This window comes from Chrysemys picta, chromosome 6 (assembly GCF_011386835.1).
Source record: "Chrysemys picta bellii isolate R12L10 chromosome 6, ASM1138683v2, whole genome shotgun sequence".
NCBI classification, from domain to species: Eukaryota; Metazoa; Chordata; order Testudines; family Emydidae; genus Chrysemys; species Chrysemys picta.
Genome location: NC_088796.1, coordinates 76253655 through 76272321, shown reverse-complemented (window position 1 = coordinate 76272321; position 18667 = coordinate 76253655). Strand labels below are relative to the sequence as shown.

Sequence of the window (18667 nt, the reverse complement as noted above, 5' to 3'; positions counted from 1 at the left end):
TACAAGTGAAATTTAATTATTTATTACCTGCTGGAGAAACAACTATTACTTAAAAATCTTGGGTGCACTGACTAACTACCACATCTTTCCTGAGGCTGAAGCTGAAAACTGGAATCCTGCTTCAATTTCCTTTTAAACACCACCAAAAAGCAGAAAAATGGATGATGTGGTCCCTAGTTTGTTATATTTCTCTTCTGGGTCTACTTAACCAGGTATCTGCCATTTTCTGTTCTTTGGGAAAAGTGCAGTTACAGTAACATGGCTAAAAAAAAAAAACCTCGAGACACCTATATTTTCTTGCTGGAAAAAACAAATTTGACATCTAAGTTATCCTTGAACAAGTCATCTTTAAAAATTCTTCCTTTTGGGGGAGGGCAGAGACGCAAGGGGGGAACGGGGACAAGAAGTTAAGAGGGAAAAGATTTTAAAAAAAAATGTAAAACAGAAGTTGTTCTCAGGTAATACTGGCCCGCAGAAACCCATTATGATAATAATGGCAAGTAAAATAAGCATAAAATAATTCTTTCAGTTTACCTTTTTGATATATCAGAAATGGCAAAAGGATGGCAAAAATATGTCTCTTTCAACAGCAAAACTCCAAGGGGACAGAAAGTCCCGATCACAGATATGTCTAGTGCAGGGCCAATCGGATGGGGGGAGAGGGCAGGGCCATTTGGCCTGAGCCTCAAGCTCAAAAGGGACCTCAAATTTAGACACTTGTTAATTTTTTGGCATTTGATAAGTTTCGCAACTTGTTTTCATGTGCATCCCTATCGGATCAAAATGTGACACTCTCAGCTTAGAGCTGCAAATTTAAGGAATTGCTTCAAGAAATACTTGAACTTAGACTCTCTGGGGTGTTTCCTAATATCACAATTGCATTGCGTATTTTTGTCAGTTTGCCTGCATCAGTGGTTTCAGATGAACGCACCTTCAATGTGTTGAAGCAGGTAAAGAACTATCACCGTTCAACTATGGGACAAGAGCATTTGAATGGGCTCGCCATGCTTAATATCAACTGTGACATTGCATGAAAGCTACATTTTTCCTCAATAATTAGTGCATTTGCACAGAAAAAGGCTAGAAAAGCATTTGTTAAATTAAAAAAATATTCAAATTATGTCTCACTCTTTTTTTGGTGCCTTATTTTGTTTTCATGTGTTGTATTTTTTTTTTTTTATTGTGGCTAGGGGCCTCAAAAGCTGGAAGTGGCCTGGGCCTCTCTGGACCTCTGAGAGGGCCAGGTCTAGTATGACCTACCACTTCATGCATCTTACTCTTCTTTACGCATTTTGTGTGTTGGGGTGGGTGGGTGGGAGAGGGAGGTTGACAGAGTGAAGAAAAAGTGGAGTGGGAGGGAAGGCAGAAAGAAAAGAGCAGCAGATGCATCGTTCAGTTCCTTGCTCCCTACACTGGGCAAACTGCAAAAGCCTTGGAGCAAAGGTGCTCTGCAACGATCCCTTGAGCCAAGTATATAGATGAAATGAGCTGCTTCAGAAAAGATTCTCATCCAGCCTTCCTCAGCCTAGAATGGTCTCTAACCCTACTCTGAGTGAAGGACTAAAACCAAGAGCAGTGGAGTGGAAGAAAGAGGGAGGGGGAAATGTCCTTTGTTGAAGACAAAACAAAACAAAACAACAAATCACTGATAATCACGGCTAACAGATTTATTCATGGATACAAGAACAACAATTAAAAAGAGGTTTGCCATCACTTTAATATACATTTGGGTTATGATTTTAAGAAATGCAGCTGAAGGATAAACAGTAAACTATTTTCCACATCTCAAAACTACTATGCTAAAGTACTTGGGGATTTACTTAAACTTTCAACTCAAATAAAATAACTCAAAAGTAAATACTTTTGGTTGACAAAAGGCTAGATTTCCTTAAGTGCACATGTGCAAAAGCTAATATTAAAGATTTAGGCTCTAAATCCAGAATGCCATGCCGGTTGGTTTTTAATTAGAGACTGTTACTTTACACAATTATAGGTCTGAGATCAAAAATAAACGTATTGCCCTCTCTTGAGCATTAGATATGTACAGCAGTTCTAAGATAAACAAGATTCACACACATAGTGGAAGATTTTACAATCTTTATATTGGGTATACAGTACAAATGAATGACTGTTAGGAAGCAATACTTAAAACCTGATGAGTGTCATACAACTTTATCCCATGACTAACATTAAGGCCTGGTCTACACTATAAAGTTAGGTTGACGTAAGGCAGCTTACGTTGACCTAACTCTGTATATGTTCAAATTACAATGTTGCTCCCACTGATGTAAGTCACTCACTACTCTGACTCAATAACACCACCTCCGCAAGAGGTGTAGCACTTAGGTTGATGTAGCTATGGCAACTCAGTGTCTCTGTAGACACTGAGTTACATCATCTGTTGGTTGTTGGCCTCTGAGTGGCTGGGGCTGTCGACCCCAGGGAGGGGGTGGGGAGAGAGCTCCAGCTGTCAGCCCCAGGGCAGGGGGTGCTCCATCTGTCAGTGCCCCACAATGCCCCACACAGTTAAGTCGATGGAAGCGCTTCTGGTGAGGATTTGTACATGGACAGGGGACAAAGGGTGGACATGAACCACCGTAATAATTACCTAATTTAGGTCAACTTATTTTGTAATGTCGACTTGCCCTTACAAAGAGCTAAGAAAATATAACCAAGCTTCTTCAGTTTCAAACCAAAAGAACAGTAAAAATTATTCTGTTCAGTCTATTCTGCCTGGACTTTAAACCCCAGCACCCAATTAAAATTGTTCCGGAAGGCAGATTTTCAGTAAATTCTGGCAGCAGTCAGAAATTATCTGGGACTCTGGATCAAATTAATCCCTGCTGGAACACTACTGGCTTCAGCAGAGTACCACTAAGGATGAATTTGGCACTGTAATGGCAATCTCAGTCATCCAGCTGCTTAAGCCTGAAGGAAAGCACACATCCAGGAGCACTGCTACAGTGTGTGTCTGTTTGGGGGTGGGGGTGGGGGATACAAGTACAGTACAGAACCGAACATGGGCAGCAGAGTCCTACTCCAAACCCCAGGGAAGTCAATGGTAAGACTCCCAATAAGCTTTGGATGAGGCTCTGTATAAAAGTTTGCTTGTAGGAGGTCGAACTATGGCTTTAAGTGCCATATACTGAAATCCTCTTGGAGTTTTGGGTGCAAAACATAAAAAGAAGTATATAATCACAAAAGAGTATTGGTACAATGCCTAATACAATGAGGTCCCACTACTGATTAAAGACTCTAGGTGCTATCACAATAAAAAATATTAATAGTTTATAGCTTGCAGCTCTATTTGTATGCCATGTATATGTATTTACAGTTTAATTTTCCCAGTAGGGATGAATTAAACCACACACAAAAAATACAGCTCACTTATTTATATTTACATTGTCCTCAATAACTCTAAGGTGATATGACTGTTTCATCATTAAAGATTTAAATAGACCAGCCTGGGAATGAAAACTCAGAAGTTGTTACTCAAATTGACAGTTGATTTTCAGCTAAAGTACTTGATTTCAGCTTCACACATTCAGATAAAATGACAACCTGACATACTGTGACACTATTTTGAAAGTAATAAGTCTAATGAGGGATCTTAATACTACAATGCAATCTCTAGTGTACTGTTCAACCCATCTTTCTGAGTTTTAGGAATCTCACAAGGTTTTTTCTTTAAAAAAAATTATGTTAAATAACATTGTTTCTATTACTTGTCAAGTGCAACGTCTGGATTTTCTCTCACTGACTAAGCGTCTCTCTAGTACTAGCTTGTTTTATTTACTTTTTTTCTCCCTTTTAAGCAAGCCAAGAAAAATACATAGTACAAGGGGAATTATCTACACAGTCAACTTCAAAATTAAAATACCCTTTTTTTTCTTTTGTAGGTGAATTTGAAGGAACAATGTATTGTAAGAAAAATGAACAACTGGGTTGAAAATGACGTAATTTACTTCACTGGAGGAGTGAATTCTGAGACCAGGATTACCTTATTCCTTATCACATTTATTCAGAAATTCCCCTGAGTTCAAAAGTTCACAGCAGCCATTTATAATGGTCTATTACTTCTGAAGCAAGTCAGAGTGAAAGCACTGCTTTTAATCAGCACACAAGTACAATCATTATACAAATGTTACCAATAGGGCTGAGACTGGAATGGGACCAAGCATACTGATGCTCAAACAATTAAGAGATGCTATTTAAAAAAAAAAACTTTAAAAAACTGAATTATAGCCACAAGAGCCTGCAGAAACACCATACTCAGCCCTGGAAAGAGAAAACAGAAAATTCTGGGCCTGATTCTGCTTCTATTGAAATTAATAGGAGTTTAGCAATGACTGCAGAGGGGGGAAATGACAGGCAGGCCTTTATTGTTTTATGCTGTAGAGCAGGGCCCCTTCAGCAAAACTTTACAAAGAGTTCCATCCAGCCACTGGCGAGAAAGACAGAAGCTGCGCTAAGGGGTCTCAAAGGAGGTCAAGAAAAGTGTGTGCTTACATGTAATCCTCAAGACTTTCTCAGGTATACAAAGCTTCCACCCTGCCCATTGCATGGGAAATCCTCCACAACCCTAGCACAGGCATAATTAGCAGTGTAGACTGCAAGGCACTGCTTAGCTGAGTAAAGACATGCCTGAACCCTTATGATATGTACAGGGCCGGCTCCAGGCACCAGCCCACCAAGCTTGTGCTTGGGGCGGCACCTGGAGGGGGGCAGCATGGTGCGGTGCTCCGGCTCCGGCCGCCGGGGAGAGCAGGGCCACGGCCGGGCTCGCCGCCCTCCCCCCGGCACTCTGGCTGCCGGGGAGAGCGGAGCCCCGGCTGGGGCTCGGCGCCCTCCCCCCAGCGCTCTGGCCGCTGGGGAGAGCGGAGCCCTGGGGAGAGCGGAGCCCCGGCTGGGCACTCCGCCCTCCTCCCAGGGCTCCGGCCGCCCTCCCCCCCCGGCGCCGTCCCCCTGGCCGCCGGGGAGAGCGGAGCCCCGACCGGGACTCGCCGCCCTCCCCCCGGTGCTCTGGCCGCCGGGGAGAGCGGAGCCCTGACTTGGGCTCGCTACCCTCCCCTCCGCGCCCTCCCCTGCCGCGCTGGAGGGTGGGGGGGGGCGGCCAGAAGCTTTTTTGCCTGGGGCGGCAAAAAAGCCAGAGCCGGCCCTGGGTATGTACTTTCTGTTCAGGGCTCTCTACATCTCCAAGCAGAGCCTTCCCACTCTACACTGCTATTTTTAGCAGTGTAGTGTTTCCCTGCCAGAGTCTTCCCCTGCCGCAGGGAAAGGATCCAGCAGCAGGGAAAGACTCTGGCAGGGGAGGCAACAGAGAAGGGCTCCAGCAGGTCTCCACTGTTGGAGCCTTTCCTTGCAGCCTCCTCCAACCAGAGCCTTTCACTGCACATCACAGTGTGGGCACAGACCGATTTTCAACTAGGTCATGGCTACACTTGCAGATGTAGAGCACTGTGAGTTAAACCCACCTTCGTAGAACGCAGTCGGGAAAGCACTGCAGTCTGTCCACACTGACAGCTTCAAGCGCACTTGCGTGGCCACATTTGCGGCACTTGCAACGGCATTGGGAGCGCTGCATTATGGGCAGCTATCCCAGCATGCAAGTGACTGAAACGTGCTTTTCAAATGGGGGTGGGGTGGAGCGGAGCGTGACAGGGAGTATTTTGTGTGTATGTGGGGGGAGAGAGAGTGGGTTTTTGGGGTGCTGAGAGCGTGTCAGCATGCTGTCTTGTAAGTTCAGACCCCCCTCTTTCCCCCCACCTCTCTCTCTTACTCACTCAAAGCAAACAGTAAATGTTTGCTTTTCTCAGAGCTGATAAGCAGCCGGCTTCTCCGAAACAGAGCTTTGAAAGGGCATTTCCGCATTCCTGCAGCCGATTTCACAACAATGACAAGAGTGGCCACTTGACTTAAGGGCATTATGGGACGTTTCTGGAGGCTGATCACAGCACAGTAACGCAACACCTCATTCACACTGGCGCCACGGTGCTCCAGCAAGGGTGCAGCAAATGTTATTCTACTCGCCGAGGTGAAATACAAGCAGCGCTGTAGCTGTGGAGTCAGAGCGCTCTACGGGTCTTGCCAGTGTGGATGGGGAGTGAGCTTGGATGCCTGGGGCTGCTTTATTGCGCTGTAACTCGCAAGTGTAGCCAAGGCTGTAGGTGTGTTGCCAGTAGTGTGCAATGTAGGCGTAGCCTTAATGGTTACTGTGAGAGACAATTTTTAGTCTGTATAAAACTTGCATATCTAGAAGCAAGGAATGGGTGTAAAGTATGATCATAAGGGCAAGATGCTGTTACTTATGCTGAGTAGTACGTTACTCTGCATACTTACTTAGGGCTGTTCTACACTAGGAATTTACATCGGTACAGCTACGTCTCCAAGGGCTTTGAAAAATTCACACCAGAGAGATGTAGTTATACCAAACTAGCCCCCAGTGTAGACAGCACTAGCTACAGCCTCTCAGGGAAATGTATAACCTACATCAATAGGAAAACCCAATGTATGTAGTGTCCACGCTGAAGTGCTGCAGCTGCGCCACATACCATTTTAAAGTGTAGATCAGGGGTCAGCAACGTTTGGCACGTGGCTTGCCAGGGTAAGCACCCTGGCGGGCCGGGCCAGTTTATTTACGTGCTGACACGGCAGGTTCGGCCGATCGCAGCCCCCGCTGGCCGCGGTTCACTGTCCCGGGCCAATGGGGGTGACGGGAAGCCGCGGCCAGCACATCCCTCGCCCGCGTTGCTTCCTGCCGCCCCCATTGGCCCGGGACGGCGAACCATGGTGAGTGGGGGCCGCGATCGGCTGAACCTGCCATGTCAGCAGGTAAATAAACTGGCCTGGCCCGCCAGGGTGCTTACCCTGGCAAGCCACGTGCCAAACGTTGCCGACCCCTGGTGTAGATATACCCTGACTCTAGAAGTAAAGTATTACTCAATGGGTGAAATCCTGGCTCCGCAGAAATTCATAGGAGCTCTGCCACTGACTTCAATGAGGTGAGATTTTACCCTACATGAGTAGGGAGACAGTATCTGACTTTTAGCTGGTGTTTCATAGGTCTTCTCTGCCTGCTTTTCATTAGTATTCCTGTACGTTCTCTTGTGAACAAGCTTTTACTGCATATTTTAAATATTTAAAAAAAGAAAAATGCACCTTTATACTCTGTGATGGGTTGGACCCCTTGGGAAGTCACCTGATGTGCTGAGATACCACTGAGTCTACCTGTTCTGCCAACATGGGCCCCCTTTTACCTGTCTTGCTGAGCCAGGCTCTTAAAACCTCCTCTAACACACACACGGGCAGAGCCACACCCAGCTGCAGATCAGCTCTGGGAAGACTCAGCTTAAGGGACTTGCTCCAGCACTCAGATGTCTACCTCCCTTGGAGTACAGACCCAAAGATATAATATATTTGCCCCTTCCCTCAATGTGGAAGGGGGTATGCATCATTTCTCGCGGCTCCTCCTCCCCCATTAAAAATCACATAAACTGGGTTATATTATAAACCAGAAATAAATTTATTAACTATAACAGGTGTATTTTAAGTAATTAAGGAGATAGCAGACAGAACAAGGCAGATTACTAAGAAAATAAAACAGAGTATGCAAACTAAGCTTAATACACTAAAGAAACTGGTTACATGTAAGTTCTCACCCTAAATGTGGTTCTAATAATCTTCTTCACAGGCTAGATGCCCTTCCGGCCTGGGACCAGTTCTTTCCCCCTGTTCAGTCTTAGCTGTTTCCAGTAGTCATCTTGGGTGGAGTAGCAGAGGAGAACTGATGACCTGGATTACCTTACTGCCCACCCTTAAATAGGATTTGCATAAGATGGGAGTCCTTTGTTTCTTAATTTGACCCCCCTTCCCTTACAGTGGAAAGTTACAAGAAGTCCCAGGTAATGTTTCAGTAACAGGTGACAATGTCACAATAAAACTCCTGCCCCACCCATGGGGTCCCCTGGGTAAGCACCAGCGTTGTAGATTGCTAACGCTTATATATGCATGGGAAAGGATTTTGGGAAGGGTTGAAGGTGTGAGTGTGGAATGAAAGATTCCTTTGCAGGTTGCAAGAGGCCGAAGGTGGAGGAACGGGTTAACTTGATGATTCAGCTAGGCTCGAAGATAAGGAATGAAATTGCCGCTCAAGGCCAATGAACACAAATAAGCTCCCTGCTGCCAAACAGCCAAAAACCTGTGGGAAAGGAGAGCTGAACCAGGCAGACCTGAAGGGGGTTGCAAAATGAGAAAGATTGCGAAGGCCAGTGAGTGGAAGAACAACAGTCTTGAGACCCTGAAGCCGGTGTGTTTTGGGGAACCTAAGGGAGCTGCAGAAGGCCAGTTTGGACAGCTACAGAGAGCATGGGAGACAAGGATCCCTGGACTAAAACGCCCCCAGAAGAACCCAGGGCTTAAAACCGTCCCGAGAGCTGAAGCAAGTCGGAGATCAACAGCGGATCCTAGACGGCCTGTGCACAGGACAGAACTCCCATCTACCCTTCCCCCTTTTCTTCTTACATTACACCCAGGCTTGGCCAGCCTTGGGTTGTACGTGTGTGAGTATGAAAGTGGGTTAGGGCTCGGGCGCTAATGCTTTCTTCCTTCCCTTGAGTAATGTGGGGAGCACCCAGCACTCACCGCTGTTATTTGGTTAATAAAGCTTTAAACTTAGTCACTTGGTGTATTCCTTCATCTCCTCCCCTAAAGATCCTGCGGCTTCAGCCTGATCACCTGAAGCCCCACGCCGATTGGTAACATAAATCTGTCACAGCAAGACCACCTGACTCTGTAGGGCCCTTGTAGCCATTCTTCACAGGCTGACCTACACAGGAAGACTAAGCTCTTTTCCAGTCCATTGTCCTTGTTGATGGGCCATCTGCCCTGTCTGGCTTTTCAGTTGTTGTACCTGAAGGGTTAGCAGTGGGTGTCAAAGTAGCATAGTTGAAATACAGATACAGTATATAGTCAATATTCCTAATTTCAGATACAGAAATGATACAGGCATACAAATAGGATAATCGCATTCAGTAAATCATAACCTTTCCAATGATATTTCACATGAGCCATCTTGCATAAAGTATATCTGTTATGTCATATTCATATCATAAGCATATTTTCATAAAGAATATGGAATGACACGTCACATACCCCCTCTCAGAAAACTTTTGAACTACTCATATATTTTTTTAAAAAGCATTCAATGTTTAGGCAACTGAGTGAGCTGAACTGTAACATTCTTTTGAAGACAGACCACGAAGTTTGTCAAGTACCAATCTGAATTTGATAGTAATAAATACAATCCATTTCCAGAAACACATTTGTATTTCCTTAGAGATTTAAGCAAAAGAAAAATCGCACTCAAAGCATTAAACCAGAATGCATGCACTTGCACATTTTGGAATGGTGCCTAGAAAAATAAACTTGTTTGCTTTAATTAGTCCTGAAGGAGAAACCAAAGAGAATGGAAATTAATATCTGTTATTTTAAAATTGAAACAGCATACATGGCTCATGTACTCTGCAAAAGCTAATGTACTGTATGCTAAATCTTAATGAAAGTATCAAAATAAATAAACAGTCAGCTGATCTGTTTGAACACAGATATTTGATTTGCTATATTTGATTAATTTAGGTTTGTATTCACTTTGAACTACTACGAGACTGTTAATTGATAATATGAAATATTCCACAGTCATGTAATGTTAACACACTTACTTTGCTGCACCATAGCTCAAAAGACAATTGTTTCAGACAGGGTGATTTTCATGTCAACTGCATTTGAAGAAAACTTGTATAAACATTTTCAACCAGCTAATTCTTTTCATAGACTTTGAGCCTCATTGACATGCAGAGGAGAGCTAGATTAAATGACCCACAACTCTCTCTAAATGATACATGTATGTATATATAAATGAAGGGAGAGACCAAACAGAAACTTCATCAGAACACATAACAAGGGCAGAGTGTATTCTTGTTATTATAAGTTGCATTTATAATACCACTCTTTTGAACAGACTACCAAGCTATATCTACACAGGGCAGTAGCTGTAGCTGTGTTTGACACAAGATATCATGCAACTCCCCTCCTAAATTGTGGTGGAACGCAGTTTTATCTCAGACATAAGCCAAGGCTAAACTGTGTTCAACCCCAATACAGAAAGTGTGATTGGCTCCAAGTTTTAATAAGGAGTACTCAAACCTTCTGCATTGGGTGCTTAATATAGTTTGCCCTGTCTCTCCTGTCCATCCCATCCATCAACCCATGCCAGCAGAAAAGCAGTGTTTGCAATGGGGTATCAAAGATAAAGCTCTACTTGCTAGTGCTTCTTTATTATGTAAATATCCTTTTCACAGCAACACTTCCTTCAGCAACATTTCTTTATATTAGGCACACACAGGGTTCCAAAGCCATGGTTAGTGATAAATATGGAGTATGCATTCTTTGGTTTACAAGTCTCTGTATGAAAAACAGAGAAGTGTTGCCTCAGGAGGAGGAGAAAGTGAAGCCATACATTGTACACTTCTCTTGCTCATTTTTCCGTTAGAGAGAGATACCTGATGTATTTGCAGTTGGAAAATACCTTGGAGTATAAATCCTCCTTTTCCCCTAAAACACTACATTCTATCCCCCCCTCTCAAGAGGGAACATATTTTGTGGGGTATTCCCTTAACATGTTTAGGAAAGTGTTCTTTAAATGACAAAGAACTTCCACTTATTCCATAAAACAGGACTGTAGCTATATACTTACCTACCTACCATATTATCTTGACATGTTCTCAAGAATAATTTCTCCAACAAGCACATTAAAGATTTTGCAACAGCGTGATTCAATCTAGGAGGTAAGTGGAGTCATTCAATACAGAAGAGTTTACATCTTCTCAAATATTGCTCCCATTACAGGGATATTAACTTCTCTTTGAAATTATCTACTTGCAATCAAGTCAACAAGATGTATATGAAATATTCACAATTAAATCTACTCAAAGTATGGAGGTTTTTTTCATTCCATTACAAACAAAAAATAGGCCCATTTTGCATTTAAAATGTACTCATTTTCTAGGGAAAACAGGCTTGCTTTACTTACATGGATAGTTTCATTGACTTCAATTAAACTATTTGCATTATCTGATTAGGACAGGTCCCCAAAATGAAAAAGAGTTTATTTCAAGGAGAATTAGCTTCAAAGACTGAATTTTTAATATTTTTTATAGTAAATAAAAATCTATTTTCAGAAAAGTGAATTAGAGGATTGCAATATCCTTTCAAGGGAAAACGACAAAAAAAAATCCTTCAAAAAATTATCAAAAAAAAAAAAAAAAAGTCACCAGCTTCACATAGCTCTAGGAATCAGTTACATGTAGATCAACTTTTCCCCAAAATAAACAATGAACAAGTTAAAAATATCTGAAAGGTATTAAACGTCAAGGAGGGAGATACATTAATTAGGATGGGTCAAGAGGAGGTTGTTTTTTCCCCCCCAAGAACAATGGGCTGAAATTAAACCAAACCAAACCTTACTATTAGAAAAAATTTCCCAAGGACGGCATCTATTAGACTGTAGAGTTGTCTCCCTAAGGAAACAGTGGAAATCTCATAGCTTGACACATTTAAAATTACAGTAGGGAAAGTAGTTCTGGACTAAGTGGACATAGAAACATATATTAAAAGCAATTTGAGTAACCACTGTTTAAACAAGCTACAATTAGGATATGCTTATCATTTCAGTACGCTCTGCATTACTACTACCTATATCCTTTTAGACTAGTACAGTAAATCAATCAATCAAATAAATAAATTACCATTCATTAAAGCAACTATTACAGTCTTTCAAAAGGAAGTTGGTACTGGTGAACAGATGTTCTTTATGGTAAAGATGCCATAATCTTCACTATATCCCTAGTACAGTAAATCAATCAATCAAATAAATAAATTACCATTCATTAAAGCAACTATTACAGTCTTTCAAAAGGAAGTTGGTACTGGTGAACAGATGTTCTTTATGGTAAAGATGCCATAATCTTCACTATATCCCAGCTGGCTCTCAGACATTAATAGTGAAAAGTGTAAGGTGATGCATTTAGGGATGACTAACAACAATTTTAGCTACAAGCTGGGCACGCATTGGTTAGAAGTAATGGAAGAGGAGAAGGACCTAGGGGTTCTTGTAGACCGCAGGATGACTATGAGTCGACAATGTGACGTGGCGGTGAAAAAATCAAATGCGGTCTTGGGATGCATTAGGCGAGGTATATCTAGTAGGGATAAGGAGGTGCTGCTTCCGTTGTATAAGGCGCTGGTGAGACCTCATTTGGAGTACTGTGTGCAGTTCTGGTCTCCCATGTTTAAAAAAGATGAACTTAAATTGGAACGGGTGCAGAGAAGGGCCACTAGGATGATCAGAGGAATGGAAAACCTGTCGTATGAAAGGAGACTGGAGGAGCTCAGGTTGTTTAGTCTGACAAAACGAAGGTTGAGGGGGGATATGATTGCTCTCTTTAAATATATCAGAGGGATAAATACAAGGGAGGGAGAGGAATTATTCCAGCTTAGTACTAATGTGGACATGAGAACGAATGGATATAAACTGGCCGTAGGGAAGTTTAGGCTTGAAATTAGACGAAGGTTTCTGACCGTCAGAGGGGTGAAATATTGGAACGGCCTTCCGAGGGAAACGGTGGGGGCGAGGGACCTGTCTGGTTTTAAGATTAAGTTAGACAAGTTTATGGAGGGAATGGTTTGATGGTAAAACATATTAGCTGAGGAATACCAAACAATGGTAGGTAAACAGTATAATGGCTAACAAGGGTCAGGCTGGAGACTCTTGCCTACATGCTCGGGGTCTTACTGATCGCCAGATTTGGGGTTGGGAAGGAATTTTCCTCCAGGGTAGATTGGCTGAGGCCCTGGAGGTTTTTCGCCTTCCTCCACAGCATGGGGCAGGGATCTCTAGCAGGAGGGTTCTCTGCCAATTGAAGTCACTAAGACACAGGATTTGGGGACTTCATCAGCAGAGTCAAGGAAAGGGTAGGGACGGCTTTGTGGCCTGCAGCATGCAGGGGGTCAGACCAGATGATCATAATGGTCCCTTCTGACCTTAAAGTCTATGAGTCTATGAGTCTATGTTTCTCACACAGTTCTTTTAAAAAAAAAGCTATAACATAAGGTATAAGAAGATATAATGGCTGGAAGCTGAAGCTAAACAAATGCAGACTAGAAATATGGTACAGATTTTTTAACAGCAAGGCTAATTAATCATTGGAACAACTTATCAATGGTCATGGTGGATTTACCATCACTAGCAATTTATAAATCAAGACTGGATGTTTTTCTACAAGATATGCTCTAGTCCAAACAGGAATTGTTTTGGAGAAGTTCTACAGTCTGTGTTATACAGGAGGTCAGACTAGAAGATGATCACAGTGATCAATTTCTGGCTTTATAACTTTGAGTCTTATACATATGACAGAGCTTGTGTAATATGTCCTTTCAAGCAACTTGCTAGTTAAATGAAAATAATTATGCTTTTACCTTCCTCATCAAACATCTGTCTTCTCTTACAGGTACATAGCATTATTGGTTTCTGGCCTATCTGCACAACTTCATCATTTCACAAATCTATAAATGATTTCTTGAAAACCTTCCTTAGGACCCCAAACCGATGCCACTTAGGTAGGCTCCAAAATGTGATAAAAAACATTATGCAATATATTGATAATGATACAAGTATAATTAATGCATTTAAGGTCTCTCCAACCAACCTTCTAGTAAAATTATCTGAGAAGTCAATGAAGTTACTTTTTATGAGGAAGCTGAGAGGTTTTGAAATTGATCTTACAGTTTTGTATCATTATTGATTGACATGTCAAAAGGTGCAAAAACAGATCAACACAAGTCCTTTATTAAACTTCTGAAAGCCATTAGGAATATGTGTAAATCCCAAGTTGTTAGATAAGTAATGCTAGCTGTGCTTGCAATGTGATTTACCTGTTGCAAAAAAGATGGATAAGAAGATGCTATTAATCTCTAGGAGATTTTTTTTCCTCAGTAACTACTTCATTTCCTAGTTTTCATCCTTTAGAACAGGACTTAATGTAGTAACTATGAGAAGGGACCACTTCAGACAAAGCCAGCATTTTGCATGAACTCAGAGAAAAGATGTGTGCAAATGAACTAAAATGACCATTTTATTCTAAATATGTTGGCCTTGAACATACCAAGTCACAACTTTGCCAGCTCATTTTATAGAAGAACTGCATATCAATACATCAGTTATCATCTACTACTGTTACTTATCTGTGTCAGAACTAGAATCACAGCCATATTCCATGATAATCAGGTAGCGTTCTACTAAGGTTTTTGTGTGCAGAGCCTAGAAAGAATGCTCCATTTTCCCTCTTATTCACTATACTTCCAATGCAGGAATAGGCACAGCACATACTCTTCCCATCACCAGAGGGATACAGTATTGATGGGGCCAACTTACTTTACTCTGTCAAATTTAAATGGTACACAATAGAGATAAGGGCCTCATTCTTCACTACCTTGCAACTGGTGTAGATGTCTACAAATGGGCAAAGCGGGTACAAGAACATTCCCATTTTGATTTAGTAGCATTTTTATACCTACTTTGTACAGGTTTAAAAGACTACACAAGGTTGTGCAGAAGTGTGCAGCTGCTGCCCTCCATTTCAAAAGACAACAGATAGTCAGATTTACCTTTTAAGCCATCTGGTTCTTCTTCCTTTATCTTGTGCAATAATGCAATATTATTCTGAATGTTTTTCAGACACCAGGTCTTCCTACTGCAGTTAAAAACTAGACCACAAGTGTCCTGCTGACAAATTCTAATCTAAGTCGTGGGTTAGACTCCATACTATGAAATACTAAAACTAACAGTAAGAGGAACTTTTAATTTGCCATTCCGTAACTTTTTATCCACTACTATTCTGTTCTCCACACAACTACTCAGATTCCTCTACTTTGCAATACACATGCTTTTTGTTAGGGCCCAATCCTGTAAGTGCCTACAGAACGCCGGTACCTTCAATGGGAGTTGCATGTATTGAGGATTCACAGGCCTGGTCTACATTAGGCGTTTATGTCGAAGTTAGCGCCGTTAAATCGAATTAACCCTGCACCTGTCCACACTGCGATGCTATTTAGTTCGACATAGAGGTCTCTTTAATTCGACTTCTGTACTCCTCCCCGACGAGGGGAGTAGCGCTAAATTCGACATGGCCATGTCGAATTAGGCTAGGTGTGGATGGAAATCGACGCTAATAGCTCCGGGAGCTATCCCACAGTGCACCACTCTGTTGACGCTCTGGACAGCAGTGCGAGCTCGGATGCTCTGACCAGCCACACAGGAAAAGCCCCGGGAAAATTTGAATTTGAATTCCTTTTCCTGTCTGGCCAGTTTGAATCTCATTTCCTGTCTGGACATCGTGGCGAGCACAGCAGCACTGGCAACGATGCAGAGCTCTCCAGCAGTGATGGCCGTGCAGTCTGGGAATAGAAAGAGAGCCCCAGCATGGACTGATCGTGAAGTCTTGGATCTCATCGCTGTGTGGGGCGATGAGTCCGTGCTTTCCGAGCTGCGATCCAAAAGAAGGAATGCAAAGATCTACGAGAAGATCTCTAAAGACATGGCAGAGAGAGGATACAGCCGGGATGCAACGCAGTGCCGCGTGAAAATCAAGGAGCTGAGACAAGGCTACCAGAAGACCAAAGAGGCAAACGGACGCTCCGGATCCCATCCCCAGACATCCCGTTTCTACGAGGCACTGCATTCCATCCTCGGTGCTGCCGCCACCAGTACCCCACCAGTGACCGTGGACTCTGAGGATGGGATACTGTCCACGGCCGGTTCCTCGGACATGTTAGGGGACGGGGAAGATGAGGAAGGAGATGAGGAGGGCGAGGCAGTCGGCAGCTCTCACAACGCTGATTTCCCCGACAGCCAGGATCTCTTCATCACCCTTACAGAGATCCCCTACGAAGCGTCCCCAGCCGTTACCCCGGACACAGAATCTGGTGAAGGATCAGCCAGTAAGTGTTGTAAACATCTAAACATTTATTTTTAACAAAACAGGAATATTAACAATTAAAAGAATGGGTTGTTCATGATTAGTGTGCCCTAGGCGCTTAACGGTTTAGTAATGGGCAGTGCAAGTTTTGAAAAGAAATCTAGCAATGTCCGGTTTTCAGTGATTGTCCTGCACAAGCCGCTCTACTGTTTATTCCCTGCTACTGCAGCTACAGTAAAATGCGGTCTATGTGTCCGGGGATAGAGCAGTAATCCTCCTGGGACATCTCGATGAAGCTCTCCTGGAGGTAACTTGAAAGCCGTTGCATGAGGTTCTTGGGGAGAGCGGCCTTATTGGGTCCTCCGAAGTACGACACGTTGCCGCGCCACGAGATTATCAAGTACTCGGGGATCATTGCTCTGCACAGCAGGGCGGCATACGGCCCTGGTCTTTGGAGGCTTTCCCGGAGCATTCTCTCTTTGTCGCTCTCGGAGATCCTCATCAGGGTGATGTCGGCCATGGTGACCTGCTTTTAATTAGGTAGGGGAATGTTAGTGTTGGGACTGCTTTCCCGTTCCTTTACAGAACTGTAACCGCTGGTTTGCAGCCACGCGGTGGAGGCGGGAGAGGGGCAGCCGAAAGGGATCGTTCCCGGGGACAGCCGCGAGGGGGTGGGACAGGGGCAGAGTTCCCGCTTGCCGGATTGCTGGCAGCAGGGACTGACATTGATTTAAATGTGAAATGAGGCCAGTGGTAATATAAAAGTTTTAAACTGCCACAAGTGTACGGCTTACCATGTCTGCCTGCAACAGAAATTCCGTTGTGCTGCCTCGCTTCTCAAATGTGCTGTTCAAGACCCCAGGCACTGAATGCGAAGGCCGAGAATTCGACCTTGTGCTGAGTGCGCATGTGAAAGGTGCTGTGCATGGTCTTGTTCACAGAGAAAGACTATGTTCTTTGTTCACAACTACATTTATCTTTCTGAGGAATTCACTCCCTTTTTCCCATTTCCACAGCCCCGTCTGCGACTGTCTCACAACCTAGCCTGGAATCACACTCCCAGAGGCTAGCGCGGATTAGGCGTAGGAAGAAGAGGACACGGGAGGACATGTTCTCTGAGCTTATGGCCTCTTCCCAAGCCCAGGCAGCACAGCAGACCCAGTGGCGGGAGAACTTGACCCGAATGCACCAAGCCAACATGGATCGGGAGGAGAGGTGGCGGCAGGAAGACCAGCAGGCGACTCAAACGCTGCTTGGACTACTGAGGGAGCAAACGGACACGCTCCGGCGCCTTGTGGATGTTCTGCAGGAACGGAGGCAGGAGGACAGAGCCCCGCTGCAGTCCATCTCTAACCGCCCTCCCCCGCCACCAAGTCCCATACCCACCTCACCCAAAGTGCAAAGAAGGAGAGGCGGCAGAGTCCCTGCTAAGTCTCACTCCACCCCTGCAGAGAGCTCTAGTAGCAGAAGGCTCTCATTTGCCAAAATTTGAAAAGTTCTTTCCTTCCCGCCTGACACAAGCCCCCGTCCAAGTTTCACCTCCCAATGCCATGTGTAGTTGATAATAAAAAATTCGTTTCTGTTAACTACTGTTTCAATCATGTTCTTTTGGAGGAGGAGGGGAAAGGGGGTTGGTAATTGGACAGGACAGTCTCCTTTGGCAGGGTACATAGTCGGGGGCAGGCACAGCAGCAGGGCACATACACAGTGCAGTGATGCAGTGACTAGTTGCCCCGGTTAGTCTGGGAGGTTGTTTTGATGTAATGTTGGGGGGGGGGGGGTTGCTCTGTGACTTTGTGGCGGGGGAGGGCAGTTACAGATCTTAAGCGCCGGTCCTTAGGCAGGATGACAGAGCCACACAGCATGGGATCTGTAACCGTCCTCCCCCTGCCACAAAGTCAAATAGACCCCCCATACACACAGTCCCGAACAGGAGGGTTGACAGGCTCCGTTGAAACAAGCATCCCACTGCAGCGGAGCCTGTCAATCCTTGAGTTTAGAAGCTGCATTCGCGTCACAACACTACACCCGCCCCGCACCACAGTCTGCGTCCCAGTTTTAAAAAATTCCCGCGAAAACAGTATTAAAGAAAACGGTGTGCTTTAACAAAGTAGAACTATTTTTATTTCGACACGTGTGTTGGAGGGGGGGTGAAGGGGGTATGTAACTGGATAGGATAGTCAACATTAACTGGGTAAAGAAACGGGGGCAGGTTTAGCTTCTCAGTACACAAACTATAAAGTCACAGGTTACCCTGCTCACTCAGGAACTTTGCTTTCAAAGCCTCCCGGATGCACAGCGCTTCCCGCTGGTCTCTTCTAATCGCCCGGCTGTCTGGCTGTGAGTAATCACCAGCCAGGCTATTTTCCTCAACCTCCCACCCCGCCATAAAGGTCTCCCCCTTGCTCTCACAGAGATTGTGGAGCACACAGCAAGCTGCTATAACAATGGGGATATTGGTTTCGCTGAGATCACAGCGAGTCAGTAAGCTTCTCCATCTCCCCTTGAGACGTCCAAAAGCACACTCCACCACCATTCTGCACTTGCTCAGCCGGTAGTTGAAGAGTTCTTTTTCAGTGTCCAGGGCGCCAGTATAGGGCTTCATGAGCCAGGGCATTAGCGGGTAGGCTGGGTCCCCG

The 18667-nt window shown here is 44.2% G+C and overlaps 2 protein-coding genes across 9 annotated transcripts in view; one reads left to right on the top strand and one right to left on the bottom strand.

Moving 5' to 3' along the window:
- SNCAIP (synuclein alpha interacting protein) overlaps positions 1–18667 on the bottom strand; it is a 113965-nt gene that overhangs the window by 67890 nt on the left and 27408 nt on the right. The gene's annotated exons all lie outside the window — the stretch shown is intronic.
- LOC135984338 (uncharacterized) lies at positions 15326–17614 on the top strand. The gene is made up of 2 exons (XM_065599276.1): positions 15326–16050; positions 17045–17614. The coding sequence occupies exons 1-2, from the start codon at positions 15474–15476 to the stop codon at positions 17518–17520; spliced, it is 1053 nt and encodes a 350-aa protein (XP_065455348.1). The 5' UTR covers positions 15326–15473; the 3' UTR covers positions 17521–17614.

Coding starts and splice junctions, on each gene's coding strand:
- LOC135984338 (XM_065599276.1), top strand. CDS start 15,474: ATGCAGAGCTCTCCAGCAGTGATGGCCGTGCAGTCTGGGAATAGAAAG. Junction 16,051..17,044: donor ATCTGGTGAAGGATCAGCCA/GTAAGTGTTGTA, acceptor CCATTTCCACAG/CCCCGTCTGCGACTGTCTCA.